The sequence below is a fragment of the Pogoniulus pusillus genome, chromosome 6, assembly GCF_015220805.1.
Source record: "Pogoniulus pusillus isolate bPogPus1 chromosome 6, bPogPus1.pri, whole genome shotgun sequence".
In the NCBI taxonomy this organism is placed as follows: domain Eukaryota; kingdom Metazoa; phylum Chordata; class Aves; order Piciformes; family Lybiidae; genus Pogoniulus; species Pogoniulus pusillus.
Window position 1 is genome coordinate 4,382,381 of NC_087269.1, and position 17,119 is coordinate 4,399,499.

The 17,119-nt window shown below is 47.6% G+C and overlaps 1 protein-coding gene across 2 annotated transcripts in view; it reads right to left on the reverse strand.

Annotated features, from left to right (window-relative positions):
• Window positions 1-17,119, reverse strand: part of GRK5 (G protein-coupled receptor kinase 5) — a 76,283-nt gene that overhangs the window by 24,185 nt on the left and 34,979 nt on the right. The window contains exons 3-8 of one of the 2 annotated variants that reach the window (XM_064144269.1): window positions 15,803-15,903; window positions 12,567-12,659; window positions 7,669-7,732; window positions 6,270-6,410; window positions 4,491-4,681; window positions 675-712 (exon numbers count right to left, since the gene is read on the reverse strand). In XM_064144269.1, coding sequence (XP_064000339.1) covers window positions 675-712; window positions 4,491-4,681; window positions 6,270-6,410; window positions 7,669-7,732; window positions 12,567-12,659; window positions 15,803-15,903 — 628 coding nt within the window. Of the gene's footprint in view, window positions 1-674; window positions 713-4,490; window positions 4,682-6,269; window positions 6,411-7,668; window positions 7,733-12,566; window positions 12,664-15,802; window positions 15,965-17,119 lie in introns of those variants that run through there. The other variant, XM_064144270.1, reaches the window with a different exon arrangement.

Consider the following 17,119-nt stretch of genomic DNA (forward strand, 5'->3'; position numbering starts at 1 on the left):
TTACTCTTCAGACACTTCACAGAAAGATTGATCTGAATCACTGAATTGGAACAGTTTCATGGATAAGGAGAAGAAGAATTATTAAGGGCATTAGAATGCAGTGAAATCAGTTTTAACAGTCGGGCCACAGACTAGAGTGGATTGTGTTAGACATTACAAAACCAACCAAAAAAAGGGCAGCAAGGAGCATGCTGGAGGGAAGTATCTTAAACTGTCCCCAGGGGATGGATGAGCTGAGAGAATTCAGTCACTCTCTGATAGCTGAAGGGGTTTAACAGCTCCTCTAAAAGTCAGCCTGAGATTTGATTACTGCTCCCTCCAGCAACAGCTGAGTACCTGGCTTTGCATAAAATGAGAGCTGGCTCAGCAAAGGAGGGAAGCACTTGTGAAACTGGAGTGGATTTAGACATCCCTGTTTCTTTTGGGTGGGGTCAGCCTCGCAGCAGAGAGGATGGGAAAACAAGGAGGAAGAGACTGCACAGCTCTGCCCTTGAGCACAGCATGGCAGCTTCACCAGAGCTCCAGCACTTCACTCACCCTGAGATAGGAGCATTAGTGTATGCTGAGCCTCTTAAGTCACTTCAGAGCATTATTCACCTTTGTACAATATACATCCTAAAACTAACTTAATCTCCTTTACCGTGAAAGCATCTCTGCAAACCTCTGAGACTTACCATAATCATCTAGCAGGATGTTTTCTGGCTTCAGATCTCTGAAAATGAAAGACAGCAGATCCTTGCATGAAGCTGGTTTTGATAAGACAACCCTACCACAGGGTGTGAGTGCATTTATTGCTAGTAGTAAACCCATTGAGTGTCAACTCAAACAGCAAGGAACCTATGAAGCCAGTACAGCTCTGTACAACTCACTTCACAGATAGACTGAAACCATATGTCTTCTTCTTCACTGGAGTTACATTTTTTCACTAAGCCAAGCTTTTAGTTCCTAATCCACCCTACAATGGACTCATCCATCTAACCCAGCAAGCCCTGTAAACCAAACCCTATAGTCCTGCATCTTGTTAAAGCTCTGCAACAGTTTCTGCTATAAAATCTTTTGCTAAAAAGAAAAAGGGAAGAAACAAACAAAAAAAATGGAGGATTTTATCTGCACCTGAAAATAGAAAGAGCAATCTCTTGGGCTCACATTTTCTATGCCTGGCATCTGACTCAGACTAAATATGTGGATGTGTGTACATGCACTTGAGCACATGTGTAATAATTGCAGGGAGTCTGGAAAATGAGGGGCAGAGAGCAGGGGGAATGCTGTGCCCAGATGAAAACTCTTCTTACAAGCATTTGTGAAACTCTAGTGCCTATGTGGTTTGGAGCAGTGCCATGCAAATTGGCAAGGTGGTCACTCTGATGTCAAAGATGTTCCTTTTTACTGCTCCTGTGAAAAAAAAAAGTTAAAAATCCCAAATTTGGCCAAGTTGTAAACTTGTGAAAAGGAGAATCTCAGTTTTCAAGTATTCAGCAGAGCCTTGGCAGGTCACCCTTCTGAAAGGCTTCAGCAGACCTACTCCATCTAGATGCTGCCCAGGCCAGCCACACTCAGGTCCCCTCACTTCACTAAGCCATTTCCCAAACCTAGGGGCTGAGCATAACTTCGTGGCCACCACTGCCACTCCTGTGCTGTTGGGGTGGGAGCCAGGCAGGCTCCTTCCCATCCTCCCCATGCCACTAAGCCTGCTGCCAGCACAGAGCTGGAATGAAGCCAGCCTTCATGGGGTGGGACTGGGAAGAGTTGGAGGAAAGACAGGGACATGCTGGGCAAGGAGTGCCCCAGAAGGGCTGTGTGATGGCAGCAAGGCTGTGCTAGCTCAGGAGCCTGAATAAGGCACCGGCATGGCTGGGGGAGATGGGAAAAAACCATTATGAGATTCACACCATCACATCCTGACCTTCTATCTGATCAGCTCCTACTGCAACACAGCCTTTTGCCTGTTGCAAAGCCAAGAAGTGCTTGGTCTCATCATTTTTTAAGGCCTCCTTGCATTTCTGAATCAGCTTGTTTCTGTTAGCTTCCCAGCAAGGCGTGCTCCTCCTCAAAGAGCACAGAGAGGGAAGGGTGTGCAAGAGAAAGCCTCATGCCAGGGGCTCACTGCATGGCACAGAGCCTGCGCAGGAGCCCACCCTGCCTTTCAAGCTGTACCACCCTGGTGTCACAAATGTTCCTGCCAATGGAGAGGGGGATTTCATAGCTTTGACAATGCCTGAGTTTCCAGACCTCCAGGGATGAGGACTCCACCACCTCCCCGGGCAGCCCATGCCAATGCCAATCACTCTCTCTGGCAACAACTTCCTAACATCCAGCCTGAACTTGCCCTGGCACAGCTTGAGGCTGTGGCTTCTTGTTCTGTCCCTAGGTGCCTGGCAGAGGAGACCGACCTTCACCTGGCTACAACCTGCTTTCAGGTAGATGTAGACAGCAATGAGCTCTGCCCTGAGCCTCCTCTTCTGCAGGCTGCACACCCCCAGCTCCCTCAGCCTCTCCTCACAGGGCTGTGCTCCAGTCCCCTCCCCAGCCTTGCTGCCCTTCTCTGGACACCTTCCAGCACCTCAATATCTTTCTGAGGGGCCCAGACCTGAACACAGGATTCAAGGTGTGGCACAGGGGTAGAAGGACTTCCCTGGTCGTGCTGTTTCTTTCACACTTTTGAGGTCAGCTGGTTGTAGAGAGCAACAAGGTCTCCCCTGAGCCTCCTCTTCTCCGGGCTGCACAGCCCCAAGCACTGTGATTTGCTCAGAAGCATTTTGTTCACAGAAAACAAACTTAAGTCTGAGGAATAAGCATTCTGTGATGAATTATTCACCCTGAGAAAGTGGTAGCATTTAGCTGCTATATTTTATTGACCTATATAGCACTTCTCACGGGTCCCAAAACACACTGCAGCATTACAAATTAGGGGTCCCTGCAGATGCTCCTAAAATACTGCTAGAATATGTCACCTGCAAGCATATAGCATCCTTCACTGCCAAAACCAATGTGCCATCTGAGGTGTAAGCTGGCAGTTCTTTTAAGAGGAACATGGAAACAAGTGCCTAAGGAAGCAGGCTGCCATTTCTCTCACAGCCACCTGCTATTTTGGGTTGGCCAGAGCTAATTTGTTTTCTTAGCAAGTGGCATTAGTGTGACGTTTCCCCAGCCACGCTATGAAGGTCCCAGTCATTTGCATCACTAAATGCTTGTGGTCTAGTGCTCCTTGAAGGAACACTGTGCTACCTCCCAACACTCTTATGGAGGTGGTAGGATGTGTTTTTACAGACCAGGGTAGCCAGACATGCCACCCATTATCTGATTTTTTTCAGCTGACATTAAACACTTAATTGCATTTGGTTCCCTTGGGATAAAAAAAACCACCACCCCTTCTTCTTGGGACAGGGCCAACTAAATCAGCTTGTTATCTGTCTGCTGGCTCCTTATGCCAGCTAGTGAGATCTGAGTCACAGTGAGGCAACCAAGCTCTCCTCCAAGGAGCAACAATATGCACACAAGCATATGCATAGGGCTCATTTCACATGGGCATAGGGGATGATTGAAAGTGTGTCCCAGTGTTTTAAAATAGCAGCTTATTGCCTATTAATCAATGTCCTTGGAAGCTCTTTCACCAACTGACAGGACCTCTTCTGCTGTGTATGCCAATAGCAACGATTGCACAAGCTGGGATGATGAAGGCAAACATTAAATGTTGTTTGCAACTGCACTGGTTGTAGGTTAAAGAAAAAAGTCCTCATGGAGTCACAAGAACTTTGTCTGCAGTCACCCTGCTTGTCCAACAAGTCAACCCTCTGATGCCCTGAGAAGCACTTGCACAGAGTTGTGAGCCAGCCTGGAAGCTGAGAACTTGAGACTTGTCCTTCTCAAAGCTGGCTGCCTGTCACCACGCTGGGCAGCACCCTGCCTGCTGGCTGCACCCGTGGCGGGTGGGATGCTGCCAGAAGGATGCTTTAATTCATGGCTGTGAATGTGCCTCCTTCCATGGCTGGCACACTATGGCCACCAACATGATCCCATCTAACTAATCAAACCAGCTCTTGTCCTGCAGCAGAAAAGCAGACCCTCTGCTCCCTCTTGTGCTAACTGTGCTCCCTCTGGGCCAAGAGAGGTGGGTTTTCCACACCCGAGGTGCTGCAGCTCCTCTGACTAGGGGCTTGAAGAGAATCATCTCCATTTCATACTAAGCAGAAAGCAGAATCCTTAATGAAGTCCCTTAAAGGAACTTTGATAATTTTATGTTACCCAGTGCACACTAAGGCAGGGTTTAGGGAGCTTTGTGCTAGTTCTGTGCAATTTAGACAGGATGTATTTAGTGAGGCAACTGCTTCCTTCCATTATTACTGAATCATACTGTATTCATACAGGGCTCTGTGTAATTTCAGCCAAAGCACCCAGACATCCAAGCTGTAAAGCACCATAATGAGCAGGAAGGATGCAGGCAATTCTTTTCTACCTAGGAAAGATGTCTTAGGACTCCAGGGTGTGCTTACCTGTACACAGTATTTTCTCTGTGTAGGTCTTCTAAGCCACAAAGAATCTCTGCTGCATAAAACAAAGCTCTTTCCTCCTCGAAGCCTGGGTTCCCCATGTTGTAGATGTGAAACTTCAGGTCACCTCCATTCATTATGGTCAGAACCAAACACAGTGCATCCTTTGTTTCATAGGCATAGGCTAAATTGACCTAGGAAAAGATGGGTAGGATAGTTGTGTAGGTTCAGTTAGCTGCCAAGAAGCAAGCACTAACTTTTCATTACAGTTTTTCTCTAGGAAAGTGTGATGGTTTGGGTGTTCCCCACCCCCATACACTTTGGAAATCACCCAGGCTAGACTCAGCTGGCTCTGGAAATTTGAATGAAGCTTATATTTTACAGCTTAGCTCAATATACAAGCAGATATTTACAGTATATACAGAAATAGACAAGGTAAAAGGTAATACAGAAACACAACAGCCCTCCCAGAAACCTGAGTCCCCAGGAGGAGCTCCCAACCACCCTTCCACCTTCTCCCACCCCTCTCAACCTTACCCCAGTCCCAGGGAAGAATGGAGGTTTGGGCAGGGGGTTAGGAAGCAAAGTGGATTAACCAGATAGATAGCAGAGAGGCTAGAGAGAAATGCAGCTCAGGCAATGCCCCAAGAAGAAGTGCCTTATCTATGCTTGGATTCTTGTTCTTACACCTCTCAGCAAGCCTATGAGTGAAGTAGACATCATCACTGTTTCCTTTTCACAGCCAGTTCTTCTCACCAAAACATTCTAGCTAGGCTCAAACTAGCACAGAAAGGAAAAAAATAATAATAACAACACCTGAACTGAATTTGGTATAAGCCTTATTACAAGAGTACATGTTAAAAGCACAGGAAAAAAAGCAGATATTAGGATTTTATAGATGGATTTGTTGAATTCAGCCTACTTGACACCAGAAACTCTCATGGTTAATGCTCAGATAGTTTCACAGGCTGGAGAAACCTGCTAATTCCAGGCATAGTTTTGCATGTAAGAGAAGCCTCAATAAGCTAGAGGGAATCTGCATGTCCCACTGCACTGCTGTGTGAAAAAAGCTATCATCTCAGCAGGTTCACAGGAAGGCTGAGATAGCCTAGTCCTGTAGTGGTCACTGAGGCATGGAGGTCAGCATCACTCCCTCCAGGCTGTGGTGGGTGCCTCTGGAATGATCAGCCAAGCCAAAAGTTACCCATCACTTTCAAATATCTCCTATCATTTTTGCTCCCGCCAGAGGTGAGCAAACGTTTTGCATCTCAGTGCTTCCTAAAACAGGTATCAAGGAGGTGACAAATGCTGTGATAACACCTCTTGAAAAAAAACCAAACCCAAACCTAAGGCACATTGTCAAAGAGAGTCAAGAGCTGGCATGACTCAGGAAATCCCTGCACTGGGCAGAGCAGCTCCACATCACTGCTGGTTTGCTTCTCCTTAGACAGTCCCTCCTGATTTGGCTCCTTCAGCCTCCTCCAAGCTCCTCTCTCCCAGACACTGGGAATCCAGGTGATCAGGCTGGATAAAAACAGCTCGGCCTGATGCGAGGCTGCAGAATGCATCCTGCTCCCATGGTAGAGACGGGCACCAGGCTCGGCGTCTTTCTCACAGAACAAAGGCTGGGAGGAGACGTGGCAAAGGTGCAGGAGCAGGACTGAAGTGAAAAGCGAAGGGAGTCAGCAGCTCCTGGCACCTTTGCTGCGGGGACAGCAGGTGGGACAAGCAGAGCGCCCCCAGGCGAGCAGGGAGCTGCGAGCCAGGCAGCTCCATACTCACTACAAACTGGCTGTTGACTTTCTCTAAGATCTGCTTCTCGTTCAGTGCCATGGATTCGCCTTTCCTCTTCTTGATCCTCTTCTTCTCTAACCTCTTGCAGGCGTACATCTTCCCTGTGGCCCGCACTTGGCAGGCGCAGACCTGCCAATTAGAGAGAACAATTGCTGGGCAGATGGAAGCGAACGCTCTGGCTCCTCACACCCTCATCTGAGCCAGTCCTTGTAAGGGTAGAGAGGGCAGGGCAGGGAATAAGGCACGGGAAGGGGGCAGCTGGGAACCATCCCCTGCTTCCCAGCCTGCTGTGTGATATTGGTTTGATGATTTCGCGTTCCCATCGCACCTCCTTCTGTCTGGGGGGATTGCAGTCTGCTCAGCTCAAGCCCCCCCTCTGGCTCTGCTGCCCAGGCACAGCGTGTCAGGGGCTGGAAGGGACCTCAAGAGATCAGCTAGTCCAACCTCCCTGCCAGAGCAGGGTCAATCTTTGTGTTAAGGTCTATGGCAACAGGACAAGAGTTAGTCACTTTAAGCTAAAAGAATGGAGATCTGGACTAGATCTAAGGAAGACTTTTTTTTACAGTAAGGGCAGTGGAACACTTGGAATGTGTTACCTAAGCAAGGAATAGATCATAGAATCACAGAATCAACCAGGTTGGAAGAGACCTCCAAGATCAGCCAGTCCAACCTAGCACCCAGCCCTAGCCAGTCAACCAGACCATGGCACTAAGTGCCTCAGCCAGGCTTTGCTTGAACACTCCCAGGGACGGTGCCTCCACCACCTCCCTGGGCAGCCCATTCCAATGCCAATCACTCTCTCTGTGAAGAACTTCTTCCTAATATCCAGCCTATACCTACCCTGGCACAACTTGAGACTGTGTCCCCTTGTTCTATTGCTGGTTGCCTGGCAGAAGAGGCCACCCCCCACCTGGCTACAATGCCCCTTCAGGTGCCCCATCCCTGGAAACATTCCAGGTCAGGCTGGATTGGATGCTGAGCAACCTGACCTAGCCAAAGATATCCCTCTTACTGCACGGGCATTTGGAGTAGATGACCTTTAAAGGTCTCTTCCAACCCAAACTATTACCTGAGTCTCTCATACTTTGTGGGAGCAGAGCCACAGCTGTGTGCTGCCTGCGTCCTCAGGCAGCCACCCCGAGCCATCAGCAAAGCACAACCAAGGGTGTGACCCTAATTCAGCAAGAGCTGAATACAGAATAAGCCTCCAGAGTGTTCTTTTTGAGATTAAGGTGTCCCCAGAGGTTAAGTGGAACCGTCAGCAATTAACCACAATCAGCCTCCTCGCCTGAATGAAAATGTCACACCAGGCTGCTGCAACCTGGAGTGCCTGAGAAGGAAGAAAGGCTCTTAAAAAGAACTTCCAGAGGCTTTCAGAATTACTCACCTCCCCAAAACCTCCTTTCCCCAGGACCCTGTACTGCCGAAATGTGTTTTTCGTTACTGGTTGCCTGGAAGAATTAAAGGGAAAGGAAAAAAAAACCCAACCACAACAAACAACCAAACCCCACACTGCATTTAATGCACTCTCTGTGATTTATTTCTTTCAGAGCATACTTCTGAAAGGCAAAATAGATAAATATTCCGTGATCAGATTATTTCAAGGTAATCACATTAGATAATATCATGTATAATTATGTAATTGCATTACTTCAATGCTATGTATGGCTTGAACTTTTCAATTCCAACATATTAAGATGTAATAAAATACAACACATTAGTGAGTCATCAGGATAATCTCTGCTAGCATCTTAGGACCAGGAAAGGTTCTGAATCTCCATTATATAGCTGTGGCCTTTGTTAAGCACAGAGGGGACCTGAGAGCTTCCAGCAAGTTATTAGTTCTTATGATACAAAGGAATTTGTTTTAATGGTAGTGCTGGGCTAACCCAGTGCATCAAATTGAATCAACCAGGTTGACCTCCAAGATCATCCAGTCCAACCTTTCACCCAGCCCTATCCAATCAACCAGACCATGGCATTAAGTGCCTCATCCAGGCTTTTCTTCAACACCTCCAGGGATGGTGACTCCACTGCCTCCCTGGGCAGCTCATTCCAATGCCAATCACTCTCTCTATGAGGAGCTTCCTCCATTCCAATGCCTATCACTCTCTCTGTGAAGAGCTTCCTCCTAACATCCAGATTATACCTCCCCCAGCACAACTTGAGACTGTGTCCCCTTGTTCTATTGCTGGTTTCCTGGGAGAAGAGACCAACCCCCACCTGGCTACAGCCTCCCTTCAGGTAGTTGTAGACAGCAACGAGATCACCCCTGAGCCTCCTCCTCCCCAGGCTAAACAAATTTGATCCACCAGAAGGTATTTCTGGTGACTTGACTGATGTGAAACAAGGAAAGAACTCGAGAGGTGGGTTTAGGTGTTTGCATGAGGGGAGAGCAGGAAGCCAAGCTCCAAGCCTGGGGTACCTGCCTTCTGGGAGAGCATCAAGGGCAAGAAGGGAGGAAAAGCATCCTTTCCCTTCTAAGGACCAAATTAAGGGTTAAATAAGTCTGTCTCTCCTTCTGAGGGCAAGCTGCTCCCTAGACCTGATCACTGTCCAACCTCACAGGATCCCCACTAAGTCCTGCTCTAGGAAACCAGCTCCAGCCTTACATCTAACTTAGACTCTGTCATCCTGAAAGCTTTGTGACAGAAGAGCTCGAGATCCAGAGAGATCTGATTTTATGGCCACCACTCCATCACCGAAGGTTTGCAGTCGATAGGACTGTCTTGGGCAGCTTCGTTCTCCTCTGGCAGGCAGCCAGCAGGCAGAGGCAGCACAGTGCCATGGCTGTTCCCACAGCAGTGATGATGGTGTTGATGACAGTAAGGAATAAATGTTACAGTGAAGCACTATAGCTCTGTTCATTGTTGTTTTTCAAAGGGGGGAGGAGGGGGGAGGGGGAGAAAAAAGCATGCAGGAGGCCAGAACTAGAAGAGGAGAAGATGCTATTTTCAGGCTTCAGGGAGGTTGCTGCAAATGGGACTGGGATCAGGAGCAACAATTAGCAGTGATAACTCCACGTTCAGCAGTGTCTCTGGGATAAGACAGACTACACAACTCTGTGGCTGGAGCCAGCCGGCTCTCAGGAGGAGCTGCTGATTGCTCTGTCCTACAACATCTCTTTGCTAAATCTAACAAGAGCCTCTGCCACCTTCTTAAACCAGGCACATCCAACAGCTTGTCACATTTGTTGAGAGGAATGGGGGAAAAAAAAAATCCCCAAAGCATTCCTTATCCCAAATGTGAAAACAGATAGGAAATATCCTGGCTAGAGATGAATCATCTGCTGGGGTTTTGTTTTTAATTGAAATGGAAGAGTAAATTTAGTGAAGATGGCACATGGAGCATATCTTGGCATGAAATGGCTCTCTCCTCTGCCCACTGCTTCCCTCCCCTCTTGTGCAGCAGCTTTGTAGCTTTCCAGGGAGAGGAGCTGGCACAGCTCCTTTGATCTCCAAGACATCATGCTGAGACACACCACTCACGGGTCTGGCCCTAACTCATCTGCCCTAATTAATTCCATTTGTGGAAATTGGGGCTTCTCTTCACTCAAGGTCACTCTCACCCAGCAGCATATGTCTGCTACAGCCCCCACCAACGAGGAGAGGGCAAAGACCACTTCCCTTGCAAATCAATACTCCCCAAGGCTGCCTGCTTATTAAATGGGTGTAGGAATGGCTAGCCAATAAATAGGGTACAAGGACCTAGATGCCATACTTTTGTCTGTTTACAGTGCTCTAATGGCAGTGACAACTGCTCCAGGCAAAGAGTCACCATATGATAGAATCACAGAATCAGTCAGGGTTGGAAGGGTCCACAAGGATTATCTACTTCCAACCCCCCTGCCATGGGCAGGGACACCTCACACTACATCAGGCTGTCTAGAGCCTCATCCAGCCTGGCCTTAAACACCTCCAGGGATGAGGCTTCCACCACCTCCCTGGGCATTCCAGGCTCTCACCACCCTCATACTGAAGAACTTCTTCCTAACATCCAGTCTGAATCTACCCATTTGTAGCTTTATTTCATTCTCCCCAGTCCTATCACTACCCAACAGCCTAAAAAGTCCCTCCCCAGCTTTCTTGTAGGCCCCCTTCAGATACTGAAAGGCCACAAGAAGGTCACCTTGGAGCCTAATTCTCTCCAGACAGTTCTCAGATCACAGGAGATTTGGATTTCTACCTTTCTATAGGCTGTAGGTCTTTTTTGATTCACTTGCCATGCAGAAGCATCCTGGGTGAAAAAGTTGCTCAGGCTGCTTGTTTTAGCATCTCATCTTCAGAGTGTAATGCCTTTTAGAGAGAAGGGACTGGCTGAGGAAGAGCTATGGGTGTAAGCACATTCATGGAGGAGGAAGGAGCACTATCCATATCCCAGACATCAATCATGTCTGTTGGTTGGCTGCAGCTGGAGATTGAGCTCATGATTAAATCAAGTTTCATGCCAACATAACCATGACTTTTGTTTCATGCCAACATAACCATGACTTTTGTATATCATAGTATCACAGAATGCCAGTGCTTGGAAGGGACCTCGATAGATCACCTGGTCCAGCCCCCCTGCCAGAGCAAGATCACCCAGAGCAGATCACACTGGAACACATCCTGGCAGATCTTGAATATCTCTAGAGTGAGAGTCTCCACAACTGCCCTGGGCAGCCTGTTCCAGTGCTCTGTCACCCGCACAGGGGAAAAAATTCCTCCTCAGGTTCACATGGAACCTTCTATGCCTCAGCTTCCACTCATTGCCCCTTGTCCTGGCACTGGGCATCACCCAGCAGAGCCTGGCTCCAGCCTCCTGGCACTCACATCTTTATAAACATTAATGAGGTCACCTCTCAGCCTTCTCCTCTCCCAGCAGCACAGCCCCAGCTCACTCAGGCTCTACTCATAACAGAGATGTTCAACTTCCTTCATCATCTTTGTGGCTCTGTGCTGGACTCTCTCAAGCAGCTCCCTGTCCCTCTTGAGCTGAGGGGCCTAGAACTGGACACAATACTCTAGGTGTTGCCTCACCAGGGCAGAGTAGAGACTTCCTTTGACCTACTAACCACAGCCATTCTAATACACCCCAGAACAGCATTGGCCTTCCTGGCCACCAGAGCACACTGCTGGCTTATGGTCATCCTTCCATCCACCAGGACTCCCAAGTCCTTCTCCACTGCTCTCCAGCAGGTCAGTCCCCAGCCTATACTGATGCTGATACATGGGTTTGTTATCATAGAATCATAGAATCAACCAGGTTGGAAGAGACCTCCAAGATCATCCAGTCCAACCTAGCACCCAGCCCTAGCCAGTCAACTAGACCATGGCACTAAGTGCCTCATCCAGGCTTTGCTTGAAGACCCCCAGGGACGGTGCCTCCACCACCTCCCTGAGCAGCCCATTCCAATGGGAAATCACTCTCTCTGTGAAGAACTTCTTCCTAATATCCATCCTATACCTACCCTGGCACAACTTGAGACTGTGTCCCCTTGTTCTATTGCTGCTTGCCTGGCAGAAGAGACCAACCCCCACCTGGCTACAGTGCCCCTTCAGGTAGTTGTAGACAGTAATAAGATCACCCCTGAGCCTCCTCTTCTCCAGGCTAAACAGGCCCAGCTCCCTCAACCTCTCCTCATAGGATTTGTGCTTCAGGCCCCTCACCAGCTTTGTTGCCCTTCTCTGGACACGTTCCAGCACCTCAACATCTTTCTTGAATTGAGGGGCCCAGAACTGGACACAGCACTCATGGGTATATGGCATCTCCCTGTGGCTAAAGCCTCCAATTTAACCTTCTATCAACAAGCAAAAACAAAAAGGCCTTCCTGAAGCTCTCTGCCTGAAGTACAGGTCAGGGAATTAGGGAATGAGTCTTGATGGACTTTCCTGAAGGAGAACAGTGAAAAGAAGGAGCACTGGAATGAGCTTCCCAAGGAGGTGGTGGAGTCACCAACCCTGGATGTGTTTAAGGGTCGTTTGGATGTGGTGCTTAGGGCTATGGTTTAAGGTGAATCTGGTAGAGTTCTAGGTTGGATTTGGTGATCCTGAGGGGCTTTTTCCAACCTGGATGTTTCTGTGAATTGCTGCCCAGAGAGAGCCATAAATGGCAAACATTAGGATGGGGCATTGGCAGTGCTGAAGAAAAGCCAAGCAGTCTTTATCTTGAAAACAAAGGGAGCAAACAGGCTGCCTCAGCTGCCAGATTTTGAGTGTATTCTCCAGACTTTGCATGGAGAGTGAAAGTAAACCTTTGATACTCGTTACTAAGGAAAGCAAAACCCATTCAAATGGTGGTGCTTACCTTTCCAACCACTTCCACTGGAGAAACCTGTCGAAGTACATGCTGCTTAGGTACTCTTGGAATGGCTCCCCGCTGAGGTGCTCAAGGACAGATCTATCTCAGATGAAAAGGATATATAAGCATTTTATAATCCTGAACTTGGGACAGAAGAGGAGCAAAACAAGAGGAGAAAATCCAGCCTTCGTGTGGGGCAGAGTCATTTCACTTCTTTATTTCAGGCTGACTTTTACCCATGGTTTCAGTCTAGGGATTTCATGAGAGGAGGCCTTACACAAGCTGAAGAGCAAGAAACACATCCTGGTTCTGCTTGCTCAGCAGCAGCAGGGCATCTCTCACAGCCTTCAGTGGACTTTCCCATAGGCTGTTAGTCACTAGACAACAGATATCTTTGCTTCTCTTAGTGAATTAACACAACACCCTCAGGAAATGAGCTTCTCCTCAACCTTGGGCCATGCTTACATCTGGAGTGAAAATTTCTGGCTGAAACCTATTTTGGTCAAAGAAGAATCATCAGAGGTGTTATGTTTTGGGGAAAAATATCCATTTCAATTCCTGCTAGACAGAAGTAGTAACTGTGGTTGAAGTCAAAGGGTTTTCCCTAAGAGCTGTGTACTTTGTATAGCAAAACAGAGGGAAGAGTCTGAGCAGGAATGTGGATTTGGTTCCAGATCAGGACCAGAATTTTGGGACTCACACAATGAAGTGTTTTGCATAATCAGAGGAGTAAAGGAATAAACATCTCAGTCTGCAAATGAGAGAAATGCATTGGTTGTGACAGGCAACAAGCAAAGATCAACAAACATCCCATAAAAAAGACCAAGGATCCAGAGCTGAGAAAGCTGCCTGAGAAGAAAGTGGTCACATCAGTTAACAGGGGATTGTCAACCTGCTGGTTTTGGTTCTTGCCTTGCTTACCAGGGCTACTGCATCCACCTCTGCTGGCTGCACTGTCAGGGACAAAACTTGGGTTTGGGTGAAAAATGCCCACAAGAAATGAGTTTTCTGCCTTGGGAGTACACAGACATTTTTGTGTCTCTACTTGGGGACACACAGACATTTCCAGATTTTTCTGGAGGAGGAAATCTCTGAAGGATGACTCCAGCTTGGGGAAGGGATAATCTATGTCTTACCCTGGGGCAGTTCTAGCCCTGAGCAAACAATTCACCATGAATAATCTGTCTCCTCAGTTTAGTTCCTCTCTCTTTATGAGCTACTATTCATAAGGCTTGGGAATTTCTCAGTTGTTTGAATTATTTCTGGTTGGATGGTTGGTTCTGGTAATTCTTGCTCCATCAGTTTGGAACAGGCAGATGATGGCACATTCAGCATTCAGAAGTCAAATTTTGGTTGTCTTTATTAGTTTTGACTGGATACAGATCATATTACTTCCCTTCAGTGGGTTCAAGCTTGCAAATTGCCTGGCTAGGGCTGGGTGCTAGGTTGGAGTGGATGATCTTGGAGGTCTCTTTCAACCTGGTTGATTCTATGATTCTTAATGATTATTAACCAATGTCTAAATTCAAAGCTGCAATTCTAGGGGGGAAAGGAGCAGGCCAGTACCAGACAGTTGAAATCATAGAATCATAGAATCAACCAGGTTGGAAGAGACCTCCAAGATCATCCACTCCAACCTAGCACCCAGCCCTAGCCAGTCAACTAGACCATGGCACTAAGTGCCAAGGTCAAAGCAGAAGTTAAGAGCTATGCATGCATTTCTCCTGCCGACCCATCTGGTCCACAAGGATGCATCTGAACCTCATCCTCACACCCTGCTATGGGGCCAGCAGGCTCCCCTTTCTAGGCTGACTGCAAACTCTACCAAAATTAACATTACTCATTCAGTACCTTTAGGAGATAGAATCAAAGAATCATAGAATCAGAGTTGGAAAGGACCATAAGGATCATCTAGTTCCAGACCCCCTGCCACAGGCAGGGACACCCTGCCCTAGATTAAATACCAACAGCAAGTTCTTAAAGCTTCCCTTTGAGCCCGTTTCAGCCCGTGTGAGATGAGCAGCATATTGATTAACAAGGGCTCAAACCTGGATCATTTATCCACTTGAGTTGGGAGGAGGGAATGGCTGTGGGTGAATGTGAGCCCGGATGAAGTGGTGTCCCCACGCTAGCCCATTCCATTCAGTTCATTAAAAGCTGCATGCATTTTAAAGAACAATAGCTGCCTTTCAGCAGTTGTTTGCTTTTTAGTTCCCTTCTTTGGCAACAACAAAGTGCATTTGAGAGGGAACTGTCAGCTTTCAAACCGATTTGAGAACTGGAAACAGGCATTGGAAGGCAGGGGGAGGGGGAAGGGTTGCGTGGAGCACAGCTCTGCCTTTGTCGCTGGCACTGGCACACGCAACTGTTGCAAGTTAGATGAGCATCTCTACATGACAGCAGGCCAATGTAAGGAAACTGGTTATGAGAGAAGGCCAGAAATAACCCACAGCTCCTACCAAGGCAAAGGATAACTGAAAACAGAAAAGGTCAACAAAATGAGTCAAAACAGTGACTGACAGCAGAGCGAATTCTACAAATCCCCATTACATCACCCAGGGAAAACCAACCAGGCTCAGCCAGAAACCACATGGGCCAGCCTGCCACCACCATCTCTCCTTTTCCTATGTTCACTGGGTTCTGATCTGCTGGCCTGAAGGGACCGGGGTCAGCCCTGGCAAACGCAGATGGCATAGCTGGGGCTTTCGCGCCTGACAGCACCGAGGGCTGCAGGAACCGATAAGGCTTTTCCCAGCCAAAGGCTGAAACAACCACGCACGTCGGTGTGGACGTCACGGGCAGACAGAGAGCATGCCAAAAAAGCCCCATTCTCCCGGTGAAGGTTTCTCTGGCAAAGCCACGTGGAGCAAGTTTGCACATTCCTCTGCCTAAATGGACTGTAGAGCCACTTCGTTTTTATGCGCTTTGAAACAGAGATGTTTGCTTTGGATCCATTATCAGCGCAGCTCTTTTCACCCAGCGTGAAATCCACGGCTGGCTTCCTTGGCTGGGACACTCTGTCAAATACCTGAAACACTAAGTGCCTGTGTGGAAGTGGATAGAATGGCATGGAAATAGTCATTATGTTGTGCTGGGGCGAAATGACTTCACCGCTTCTCAGCTATGCCTCTAGGATCGGCTGAAGGTAGCCTGCTTCGGGTTCAGATGGAAAGGTCTCTCTTTACCTGGCACGTCCCTGCCAGGCTGCTGGCTGCAGCCTCTGGGTATCGAGTTATACTTACTTTGTACAGTGAGAAAAGAGCTCTTTGCAGGGGCTGTTGGCGAGTTTCTCCTCTGCCTGTTGGGTAAGGTCTTGACTGACTTCGGGAACGTAGGCTGGAGACTGTCGTGAGAAGAGAGAGGCACAATTATCTCAGTGATGAGGTGCAGCTTCTCCTCTTCCAACCTTTAAAAGGCACAATCACTCTTTGTGCCCTAAGCTGCTCCCATTCAATTCCAGTGGTTGTGTAAAAGCAAAGGAACTTTACGTCAAACAGCAGTAAAATAGGATCCCGTGGTAACTCGCTCCACATTCCACCCTAGCCTCACACTGCTTTTCTGCCTTCTCCTCTACCTTCACCTCCTTGCCCAGTCCTCATGAATATGCAGGACCCACTCCTTGCCAGTTCTTTGAACTGCTCCCTTGCATCCCATGAAAAATGTGCTGGCCTGGAGTGTGTACAGGCCATTCCCTTGAGCAGAAAAGGATTTTGCCTGGTGTTTTCACTTCGTTCAGTCATTGTGCTGCCTGAAAAATCCATTTTCTTTCCTTCCTTCCTTCCTTCCTTCCTTCCTTCCTTCCTTCCTTCCTTCCTTCCTTCCTTCCTTCCTTCCTTCCTTCCTTCCTTCCTTCCTTCCTTCCTTCCTTCCTTCCTTCCTTCCTTCCTTCCTTCCTTCCTTCCTTCCTTCCTTCCTTCCTTCCTTCCTTCCTTCCTTCCTTCCTTCCTTCCTTCCTTCCTTCCTTCCTTCCTTCCTTCCTTCCTTCCTTCCTTCCTTCCTTCCTTCCTTCCTTCCTTCCTTCCTTCCTTCCTTCCTTCCTTCCTTCCTTCCTCTCTTTCTCTCTTTCTCTCTCTCTTTCTCTTTCTCTCTTTCTCTCTTTCTCTCTCTTTCTCTCTTTCTCTCTTTCTCTCTCTCTTTCTCTTTCTTTTTCTTTCTTTCTTTTTCTCTCTCTTCTTTCTTTCTTTCTTTCTTTCTTTCTTTCTTTCTTTCTTTCTTTCTTTCTTTCTTTCTTTCTTTCTTTCTTTCTTTCTTTCTTTCTTTCTTTCTTTCTTTCTTTCTTTCTTTCTTTCTTTCTTTCTTTCTTTCTTTCTTTTTCTTTCTTTCTTTCCTTCTCCCTCTTTCTCTCTTCCTTTCTCTTTCTTTCTTTCTCCCCTTCTCTCTCTTTCTCCTTTTTTCTCTTTCTCTCTCTCTTTCTCTCTTCCTTTCTCTCTTTCTCTCCTTTTTTTCCTTTTTTTCCCTATTTTCCCCCCACCTCCAAACAAGAGGAGAGTATTTGTACTCATTGTTTTACATGTAAATAATAAATCATAAATCATGCCCACAGAAGTGGCTGGACACCT